The sequence below is a fragment of the Azolla caroliniana genome, unplaced genomic scaffold, assembly GCF_043228905.1.
Source record: "Azolla caroliniana isolate FFs.n. ecotype wild unplaced genomic scaffold, voAzoCaro1.0.p SCAF_1152, whole genome shotgun sequence".
NCBI lineage: Eukaryota > Viridiplantae > Streptophyta > Polypodiopsida > Salviniales > Salviniaceae > Azolla > Azolla caroliniana.
Window position 1 is genome coordinate 1 of NW_028231587.1, and position 11,510 is coordinate 11,510.

The 11,510-nt window shown below is 38.6% G+C and overlaps 2 protein-coding genes across 2 annotated transcripts; both read right to left on the reverse strand.

The window, feature by feature from the left end:
• Window positions 1-4: 4 nt before the first annotated feature.
• Window positions 5-1,648, reverse strand: LOC147847345 (tyrosinase-like; the record flags this gene model as incomplete). The annotated part of the gene is made up of 1 exon (XM_087339299.1): window positions 5-1,648. A coding segment is annotated over exon 1 (1,512 nt), but the record flags the coding sequence as incomplete, so codon positions are not given.
• A 5,595-nt stretch (window positions 1,649-7,243) lies between these two features.
• Window positions 7,244-11,494, reverse strand: LOC147847346 (calcium-dependent protein kinase 26-like). Its single transcript, XM_087339300.1, has 7 exons — window positions 10,825-11,494; window positions 9,631-9,774; window positions 8,965-9,117; window positions 8,756-8,871; window positions 8,475-8,642; window positions 8,171-8,395; window positions 7,244-7,985 (listed from the first exon to the last, which is right to left on the reverse strand). The coding sequence occupies exons 1-7, from the start codon at window positions 11,432-11,434 to the stop codon at window positions 7,863-7,865; spliced, it is 1,539 nt and encodes a 512-aa protein (XP_087195426.1). The 5' UTR covers window positions 11,435-11,494; the 3' UTR covers window positions 7,244-7,862.
• Between the last annotated feature and the right edge of the window lie 16 nt (window positions 11,495-11,510).

Sequence of the window (11,510 nt, forward strand, 5' to 3'; positions counted from 1 at the left end):
AGTCTTGGGGTGGCTTGTAGAGCTTGAGCACATGCTCCTTCATCTGCCCCGGTGTCCACCCTTCCTTTCTCGCGCGGACGATCTCTGGGTAGCTATAGCCGCAATCGAAATCAACGAGGCGCACATCGTCCGAGGTCACAAACTTGTGTCGCTTCTCATCCGGGGCGAGCCGGAATGGGGTGAGCTCCGTGGAGGCCACCGATTGGGTGTCCGGGTAAAGAGTGAAGGTGCCCTCATGGTTGAGCTGCAATGCCGGTTCGGGGATCCACTCCCCGGGGTTGCAGTATTGCCACAGGGCCGTGAGGCGGTCGATATTGGAATGGTGGAAGAAGAAGATGGGATCGAATGCCGCGAGCTCCGGGTATGTCATGTGTCCCCCCGCGCCCCCGAAGACACCATGCACATAGTCATGCACTACCTCGAGCGATGAGTAATGCCCGAAGGCCTCACCATCTCCGTGTGTCTCCTCCGACCAGAAGTGGTTGCTAAAAGGCAGCCATTTCTTGTGCTGGAACATGGCATGCACACCTTCGATGAGCGCCGTCCCGGCATTGCGCATCAACGTGACATTCACCCCATCGTGGTTCGACACGTAGTCAGGCGTGACATGCCGGACGGTCGGGTAACCCGCCGGGAGGTAAGGGAAGCCTTGAGGCGGCACCGCATAATTCGGGCGCGCACTAGGGTTGAAGACGTCGGACGATGCAAACGGCTTCCCGATGTCCCGAGGTGTCACGAACGCTTTGAGCGGGTTCGGGATCGAGGCGCGGCTGAATGATTTCCACGCATACATGAGTGCGATGTCTGTGGTGGTGAAAATGTCCGGGAGGCCAAGGATCCGGATGCAATTGCTCGCCCAATCGAGGTAAGGCAGCCGGAGGCTGTCGGCCATCGCCATCACCGCCTCCTTCTCTTTCGCGTCGCCGAGTGTGGACGCGAGAACCTTGGCTTGCCGGATGATGGATTGCTCCATGAGCATCATGTAAGGGCGGTGCCACGTCGGGAAGAGCGGGGTGCCGTGTTGGCAATAGCCGCCCCACCATTCATTGTTGAATGCATCCCACTCGTCTTGGTCTCCGTCGTAAGGTGCATGCGGGAGGCCATGGATCCCCGCGATTTGGTAATAGGACCACCGATCGTCGGGACCGAGGGCTTGCACAGCTGAATACGCGAGCAAGAACACGTCCCGCCTCATGTTGAGCCGGTCGATGCTATCGGCGGGTTTCGGATTGCCACCGCTATCAAGTGTGTGCGGGTAGAAGAAATCGAGCACATTCTCTCGGGGTATGGCTCGGGTGATGTCCGGGAACGGCGAGCCGGGTAGGGTAGGTAGTGGGTATCGATAAATTAGGTGAGGGGATCGGTTGTCGGTGTAGGAGATGGGTTGTGTCCCCAACAAGGTCTTTGGGGTGTCGAGGGTGACACCTACGAACCGAGTTTCGACGAGAACTTGTTCTTCTTGTAAATGCACTTTAAGTAGTGAGTTTTCAACATCATGTGTCACTTCATTGCCCATGGTCCACTAATGAAAGTAGGTTTTGTGTGTGTGTGTGTGTGTGTACTATATACTATAGATTGATTGAATGGTCAAGAGTTCAATTCCTTCCTAGGACACTATTGGGTGCTATTCGTGTGGCTTTGGCTTAGCTATTTGAAAATATAGTGTTTCAGGTCCAAAACCGTTGGCTTTTTATAGGCATATATTCCAATATACACTCTCTTGTAAGGAAATGATCAAAAAGGCTTGTCCTTTCATCAAGCACGTGCTGAATACAAAAAAAACGTGTCTTTTAGGATATGCTTCAAAGTTCACACCATCATTGCCCATGTGTTTTTGTCTACTCTCCTACCAATGAGTCGTGACTCGTGACTCGTTACCACCATCTTTAGCCATATCTCCTAATCTCTAACATTTTGTAGATCTTGTAATGTCCTCCATAGATATCGAATCTCTCCATTTTCCAAGTTATAGCTATCACATTCTCTATTTTGAGTCTTAACAGTGAGGTCTCCCATGAGGAATGCTTCCCCTAAATTTGAGGGTTGCATAATTTTCGAACACACGATAACACTATAGGGTAATTCAATTTCTTTTTCTATTGGTTCATTCATTGTTGTCGTTTACTTTTGCATATTTTGATCCTTTGGGAAGGGAGTAACGTAGCACAATCTATAGGAGCTCGAGTTAGATCCATGTGTATTTAGCCTCTACATCCCATTCCACTACATGTATGCCTAAATATAAGGCTCTTTAGAAGAGAATTGTGAACCCCCTATGCACTTAGTCTAATGATTTGTTGTATGCAACCAACCATAAAAAATACCCCATTATGGGTAGATATTTCTCTAGCCTTAGGTCTATCTCTCTAATGAGGAGAATATCTCACCCAAAGTGCTTCGTTGTTGTTCCAAATTGCAATGTGTAGCTTCGACTCTATTGTCTCACATGTCACGAATCCCGATTTAATGGCCTTAATGTTGATATCAACATTGTATGATCCGTGGCATACATTGTTTTCTATGGTCAATTTACATCTTCCTTTACTCCTCATCCAACTTGATAGTATGACTCATCGTCTTATTTCAATCACAATAGAGAGAGAGGGGGAGAGAGAGAGCGAACAATTAGGCATCCCTAAGAGGTCCGCCAATAATAAGGGAATGTGTTTGTTTGTATGATGTATCTTATCAATGCATGTTCATACATGCATGTGTATGTCATGATTGTTTCCTTGTTCAAGTGCATGTATTTATGTGCTCCAACGTTAATTTTTCTCTCAATTTACATTACGGCAAAAAACTTACAAATAGGAAGGATATTATGCTAAATATCTCTTGTATTAATCAAGGTTAACCATCACTCTTCTTGTAATCCACTAAATTTGTCTTTGTTCGTTCACCATCATGTACTTCATTTTGTTGTTTGATTGGAGAAATATTTCACCATCATGTGACACAAGTAATTAAGGCTTGTTAAACATGATATCATAATATAAAATTCCGGACTAAATTTGAAAAATCCTAGTTCAATTTATGACATGCGTACTTTCTTGAATTGCCCTTAATTCCAAACATCCAAAAATAATTTTGTGCGCAAGCATGGTATGCAACTTTTCAAAATAAATAATTTGTCAACACTAGGGTTTAGGGTCCACCAATGATCCATTTGGATTGTTAAACTGCTTTCAATATTTTATATGATTTCTTCATTTGATTGTTTACCATAGTATTCCTTGACCTTTAGTGCCACAAATTTCCGAATTTGTGCAGATATCCAACATAAAACCCATTAAAATATCGTGTTTTTCTATCTCATGAACTCTTTAAAGTTGTGGAAGTGATCGACAACGAAACACATTCCTCTCACAAAATCAAACACAAGATGAATACTATTTGAAACGCTTTGGAGAAGAAGTTTCATGTCATCTCATGCCAAAACCGCGACTTGGTCATGCATGCATTAAAAAACCCATGTTTGTTTAATACAACAATAGTTAAATAAGTCTTTTTCTAGGACATCTACATCCATTGTATGTATGGCATGGGAGTCACGTCGCATATGAGATTAAGAGTTATACTGCTTCTGTGGAAAGCTCATAGAGCAGTATCCTTCCCTAGACCCAGGCCAATACATACACAAAACATCCACCACATATAAATGAATGTATGATTAAAGGTTCATCCACACAATGAGATGTCATAATGGTCTCAACGCTCTTTCTTTATCTTGCACGAGTGTCTCCAATATAAGTCACTTTGTGAGGCATTTTCTATTACGCCTACATGATCAATGCCTCAAGGAATGGTTGCGTGCTTTCAAAAATGTTGGTCAATAATGTAGTAACATGTTTCGGGTAACAATATTCACGCGTGAGCTCACAAATTTTTATGTTTATTATTGGGCTATTATGATTATTTTCACTCAACAATACTCCCTCCATTTTTTTGTGTGGTCTTGGGGTGTGTACATGTGATTGACAACCTAGGGACACTTATGCATACACATGCACACTTTGTTTTAGCACACGCACACACACACACACACACACACACACTTATAGTTAGCGAATATATTGTATATAGATTTTGGAAACCTCATAGTGAGGTGAAAACACACAATTAATATTTACAACATTTCACATTAGAAACATTTGAGAAATAGGACATGAATATGCTCACCGAAATCATGAGATATATGCCAAACATACAAGGATATTCAAAGGGAGAACCTAAATGACTAATATTATGGATTGGAAATTGGTTACTCAAAATTCTAGTCATTACAAAAAGTCTAGAGTAGCCAGATAGCCTAGTATTAGATCAATGCCAAAATGATGGTAAAGGGCACAAGGTTCCACATAAAAAATCTAAACTGACAAAAGTGATTACGAAATGGATGAGCACCAAAACATAAGTCACATGGCGGAGGTTGAGATCATAATGAAGCACTTTAGAAAGCCAACACAATTCATGTCTATCACATGAACGAAAACACTTGTATCTTGCCTTTTGGTAATGCTCTTTTTATCATTTTTAGTTTTGTTTTGTTCCTTTTTTCTTAATATTTTTGTTCATATTTAGTTAAATTTATTTCTTTGTTTCTCCAACTTTTCTCTCTATATATATACATACACCCACATCCACATCCACACCCTCTCCTATTTCTCTCTTCTCTATCTAGCTCCATGGGCACTCTACTTCACATTAAATGGAAGGAAAACTCCTACACTACACTATATGTCATATTCCCTTGAATTTACTTCAAATTGTCTTCCATAGAAATGCTCACAAGAGATGCACACATTCATATTGAGGTCGATTCTAAAGAAAATGTGATGGAATGGCATTCTACAGGGTCAATCCTTCCATGTTAATGTCTAGATTTCTATTTATCAAATGTCATTTTCCAATTTGCTCTAGGATTTTCATGAGTGTATGGTTGAATTCAATTAATCGTTGGTAGTGCGTTGTTGTGGTTAAAACATGCTTTATAGAATATACAAGCCACATGACCTTGTTTCTTCTTTGTATATTGCAATCGAAAATATTCTACCATTTATGTTTGATTTCACATACATTACAAGGCCGTCAACGACTTTCTCTTTTTTTGAAACGCTGACATGGGTACGAACAAGGACACGATCATAAACAATCTAGTTTCCCACTATTTTCACAACATTCTTATTTATTGTTTTGTTATTGTAAAACATTGCATTAAGAAAAGAATATTGAATTTAAATTTAAACAATTCACCGACTAGAATCTCCTTACATGGTCTAAGAAAAATATATACCTTTTAGAATGTATTTTTGTATATACTAACAAGTTACAACATGATACTCAAGTAGAGGACAAACATCCTATATTATAGCTAGCAACATGTTGATTATTAATGTATCATTTTAGTCTATTAGAATGTGTTTTTCACATTCCTAATGTGTTGGACTTGCTAGTCTCTATACCATTTTGTCAACAATAATATTTAAATCCATTCTAATTACTTCAATCTTATGAAACATCTATTAACTTACATTTGATCTTGGTGTGTTCTTGAAAAGATCCTACAAGCCCTTACATTTGAGCATTATACAAGCAGTTATCCGTAATATGCACCCAAAATAATGTTAACACATTGAACTTGATGCCAATTTGGCGATGTCCCCCTGAGAACCTACGAGCATGTGACATTTGAGAACTTGCCACCTTGATTCCATTGATATTGACCAGCCAAAATAATCAGAACATGTTGATTATAAACACACCCTTTGTTTAAGGTAGAAATGCACCAATACGTTGATTCCCATTGTTAGTTTTGTCATCTTGAACATCTAAGCATCATTTTCTCTATCTCCTCATCACCGTAATGATTTCTCATAATAATAATGAACAATTATTAATCATCATTTCTCCCAATTTATTTAGAGGTTCATAGGAACTCGACTTATGTGACTGAATCAACTCTAAGCCAACTCTAATATAACCTTAAATTTTGATATTAACCAAAGAGATAAACATTCAAACAAAGATTCCAAAGATTTCCTACATCTCATTAGACATAAGTGTGATAAGGACATTGTCTGACAATTATTGTTGCACATCATGCATGAAGTGGATGAGACTAATTATCCACCACAACATCACCATCATTTGAGTTGATATTTTCTCATTGGTTCGACTACATTTCCATATTTCAACTCCTTAATAGGAAACGGGGTTGATAAATGTATGGTTGTTGCATACCTTAGTCCTTAATTTGGATCCTCTTATATCTAGCCATTGAATCCTAGTTGACGATCTCAATGAGTGTATGCAACTCGATTTTGACTAGAACTATTATTTTACTTGCATTGTAGTTTGTATGTAGCTCTTTCTTGAAGAGAATTAGTATCCCTTACGTTAAGGCTTTGGATGTACTCGAGCCCATCATTGTTCCACTACCATTGACAACTCAGCCATCATGAAAAGTTATCACCTTTCATCTGTGATCATAACACACATAAGAAGTAATGGAAGGAATGATGATAGCATCATATGCCATTTCATCTATCAAACATGGATGGCCTTATGTATCTCTCTACAAAATAATCGTAGACATTGTATTTGAGCATATCCATAATACACAGTAGTACATAATGTTCCCCATGATAAAGCCTTATATGGAACAAGTTCTTGTACCTTTATGACCTTTTCAACACTAGTTCTCTGAATTTGAACTATATCTTACAAATCCCACATTCAACAAAATAGAAAGTAGACCTTGTAGAGGTGGGTAATATCTTTCAAGAGTTGGAGTTTGGACCTCATATATATCTATTAGCAAGAGTTTGTTCGACCTTGGTCTCTTGTCAAACTAAATATATACTCGATGTGTAGAACAAAATACTCTTTGTAAAATGGCATGCTTTGCACATTCCATGAGAAATTATTCTCCACTTTAGAACGTGGTAACATTCTACATGTTCCGTCAAATTTTGAGTTATGCAATGAAAGAAGTAAATAAATATCCTAAAAAGATAAGACAGAATATTAATTTTCAAATTTTGAACAATTGTTAAAATAGCCAACCTGTTGAGCTTTACATTTATCAATTAATAATTGTTTGCCAAGAGATTGAATAGCTTTGGAACATTTTCAAACATTATTATTAGGATAAGTGTACAGTAAAACGCAAGTTGCCATGAGATAAGGTGTAGGAGATTTGATTGACATTGATTATCATATTGACGAGAAACTTTAGTAGCACAATAGTACTAGAAATGATTACAAAAATGATGGCACATGTCCCATTGCTTCCTAAGTTTGAGTGATATGGATTCTGGAATGCTCTTTCCAAAGTTTGTGGTAAAGACTCACATGGTTGTATTCTTAATCTTTCCCAAGCAAGAAATATATGACCGCTCTTTCCAAAGTTTGTGTTAAAGACTCGCATTGTTGTATTCTTAATCTTTCCCAAGCAAGAAATATACGGCCACTCTTTCCAAAGTTTGTGTTAAAGACTCGCATTGTTGTATTCTTGATATTTGACCATTCTTGCACGTAGTTTACATCGTTATGCAATCATGTATATCTCAATATGAAGCAATATCCCAGAATCTTCAGTTGTTTACATGCCCAATGCTCTATAGCTTGTTCATCTCATGTCGATACATCTCTTGTCCTTGTCCCTTGCTAAGATAGTTAGTTGTTCACATGGGTAATGGTCATTAGGCTGCCACAACATTGTTTTGGAGAGCCAACATATCAATGCATGATGCCTAGTTTTATATACCCATATACTCACATTTCCAATGAAAAAAAACACCTGATACATAGTTCCTATACTTCCTTTTTTACATTTTTCCCCTTCACAATAGGAGCTAGATTTAATGAAATACCAACAAGTTCGTCGAGCTCAGGTTCAAACTACTTCTGAGATCCTTTCGACCCATCCCACCATTCTCTTTCCTCATCATAGCGACAAATTCTCCATAATCGATGCACCCATCCTGGGAAAAAACCAAATAACAACCCATCACAAGAAATTAATGGTAGCAAGTATAACATGATTGTTACACATGTGCACATCCCCTTGTTGTTTTTGCATATTTTGTTTTTCCGCTAAAAGCACTTTTACATCGCCTTCACATTGCTTACACAATTTCTTTAATAAAAAACACATGCACAGACATACATTGTTTTGATCAATTTCTTTGATTATATCAGAAATTTTGGCATCTCCCATTTTGTGATCTATGCATGCCTGTCGTAATTCCTCCATTGTGATGCACCCACTGCCATCCTTATCAAAGTAAGAAAAGGCAGCCATGAGCTCTTCTTCTTTCTGGAGCTTGTTCAAGTTCAATGTAGCAGTTATGAATTCTTCATAGTCTATGCTCCCATTTTTGTCAATATCCGCCTAACCGACAAAAGCAATTGAAAAACTTTAAAGTGTTTTTTAAACATGTTCTAAACAAGCCAGATTTTTAAATACATACCGCTTCCATGAGAATTCGGAGTTCACTTTCCGTAAGTCCAGAGCCAAGCTTTTTGAGACCAACTTTTAATTCCTCAAAAGTTATAGACCCACTCCCATCAGCATCAATCATTTTGAATGTCTGCTTGAGTCCAACAATCTCTTCTTCCAACAGCCTTTCGGCAATGACCTGGCAAAAGAAATATACACATCCACAACAAAGCTCAGCAAAAATATAATGCAAAACAAAGAGTCCAAAGAAGAAAAATAAATCAAATCCACTCAGTGGTGGGTAAACCTTACACGTAATGCTATTTTCTTCATCTTATTCATTGCTGTAAATTGTTTCATGCGGGAGAGAATAGCAAGGTCTAGAGGACGGTCAGGTGCCACACCATCTTCACAAATCCATGGATGACCTGTCGGTAGCATGGATTGACATGCTCATCATTACATAAGAAAAAAAACACCATGAATACTATCAATTATTTGTGTAATAATCAACACGTTACATAAAACTTGGTGTGCGGTGAACCTCTTGGCAGGGTCTGGATTCAACATATTCCTTATAAGGTTTTTTGCGCTTTTCGATATATGTGGCCATGGGTTGGATTGGAAATCTATCACGCCCTTACGAATCTGACTGAAAATTCCTTGCTCTGTTTCTGTATGGGCAAAAGGTTTATTACTCTGGAGTTTTTAAGTTCTCAAATATACGCACATACATCTATGCACGCAAATGCATCTACCCACATAAAATAACACATATGCTTTGATGTACATCTACATCCACAAAAACGTACATCTAAATTTACTCGTGTTAAATGTCCATGTATAAACATAAAGTAGACATAAAAAAACAATGACACCAATGTAAATTCTAATATCCTCCACATTATATTTTCAATTCAGAAATCGACATACACATCAGCTATTCTTTCTAAAGACTTCTGGCTAAAAAGTTGATATCATTTGTTAGTTGTTGACCACAGTATTGTACAAAAGATGTTATAAACTAGCTGAAAAGCAGTCGTGAAATTAGGGCTGAAAGGAACAACATAAAAGGGGATAGATCACCAAGAAATATGTAAAACACAGATTTATAACTTTGGATACAATCAAGCACAATCTCGTTCAAGATTGAAGTAGAATTTTTGTATCTCACATTTAAGAAGTACCTGCCCAAAAAGGGGGCATTCCACAAAGTAGAATGTACAAGATGACACCTGCGCTCCAAACATCTGCTTGTGGACCATATGACCTTCGGAGCACCTCTGGAGCAATGTAATAAGCACTTCCCACGAAATCATGAAATATATCCCCTTGCCAAAAGAAAAAAGAGTTTTTTTAGAATCTTCATAATGAATATAAAGCCCTCTTTTAATTAAAATTTCAGTTAAAACAACACATCATGAAGATCTTCATCATGCTAGAACCTTGATCATGCAAACTAACTTATCAATCATGATATACACAAAGGAGTTGCCGTTAGCTCCTCCCAGCAATAAAAATGTGTACCCCATATTGCACAAGTCCTAATATCTCATCCAAATATCCATGTTAAGTGAATTTTCCATCATTGAAATAGACCTCGTTCCATATATTCTATGCCATTTTTATGCAGTTGCATTTGTTTTTTGTATTGTAAATCTTCACTGACGCATTCATTGATTCCTTCCATGCATTTCATGCTTCTTTTGTTTAGTTTTTGTTCACTTAACACTGATTTGGCAGGCATTGCATGCTTCTTCTGTTTCGTTTTCTTTTACAGAACAATGTGAAACATCATCCATTCCATATTTCTTTCCCTCCATAATGTCACATTTCATACTCTCAAATACAATAAAAACCAATGTAATATGTTTCGTATGCTACCAATACTCCATTCTTCCAATACTCCATTCTTTTTAAAGTTGTACCTCCTGCTTTATTCCTCTTGTTCACATCCCATGACCTTTTGTAATCTATTAAACTTTAAAACAAATGAATCTCAATTGATGGTGGATTGCAATACCCTTCTACGATCAAGAGTGTTAAAAGAATATCCTGGAGTTGGGTTGTGTTTTTTTCCATCCTTGCTCAAATGATCCCTGTTGAGAATAGCCTCAAACACCTTTTGTGAGGACAAATCAAGAAACACAAGGGGAAAAATGATTTCTTGAATTTTCTTTTCTTCAGTCATATACTATCTGCCATAATGCAAAACAAATTACAGAATGACTCCTCTTTTTTCCATCGTTAGCAAATTTATTATGGAACCTCTCAATCAAAGAACACTAAAAATCAGTATATTGATAGAGGAGAACAACAAAAACTCAAAACAAGTCCCCATAAACAAAGCTAAAAAAAGAATGATCCGATGGAGGGAGTACCTGGCTTGAAGAAAACAGATAGGCCGAAATCAATCGCTTTGAGAGGCGAGTCATCTGTATTGTAAGAGAAGAGAAAATTCTCTGGTTTGAGGTCACGATGCATAACACCATGAGAATGACACGCTTCGACAACCGAGACAATCACCTTAATAGTTCTCGCCGCCTCCCTTTCACTATAATGCCCTCTTTTAGCAATACGATCAAAGAGTTCCCCGCCTTCACATAAATCCATGACAAGATAGACGTAGCTTGAATCCTCATAAGATCCGATGATGGACACAATGTTTGGGTTTCCAGATAAATGGTGCAAAATGTTGATCTCTCGGCGCACATCCTCCATATCTTCTCTTGACATGAGCTTTGATTTCTCGATGCGTTTGCAAGCTAAACGATCACCTGAGGCTTTCTCAATGCAAAGATAAGTGGTGCCAAACTGACCTCGTCCAAGCTCAGGGCCGAGGGTGTACATTTGCGCGAAGCTCTGCGTGTGTCTCCGTCGAAGAACAGGGGAGAGAGAATCAGACTCGGGATTGCCGAGGCCGATACCAATCCCAAGATAAGATGTGAGTGTCTTCCTCAAACTAGAAGCTAGAGGAAGACAATTCCCCATCTGCTCCTTTTCTTTCTTTCTTTCTTTCTTGTCTCTTGCCTTTCTTCTTTCGGTAATCTTCTCTCCTCCAAGCCCT

Bases quoted from the DNA above. Each gene is read 5' to 3' on its own strand.
- LOC147847346 (XM_087339300.1), bottom strand. From the start codon at position 11,434: ATGGGGAATTGTCTTCCTCTAGCTTCTAGTTTGAGGAAGACACTCACA. The intron at 9,118-9,630 runs GTACTTCTTAAA...TTGCCCATACAG, and splicing joins AATGCCCCCTTTTTGGGCAG to AAACAGAGCAAGGAATTTTC. The intron at 8,396-8,474 runs GTATGTATTTAA...TTTGTCGGTTAG, and splicing joins TCCGAATTCTCATGGAAGCG to GCGGATATTGACAAAAATGG.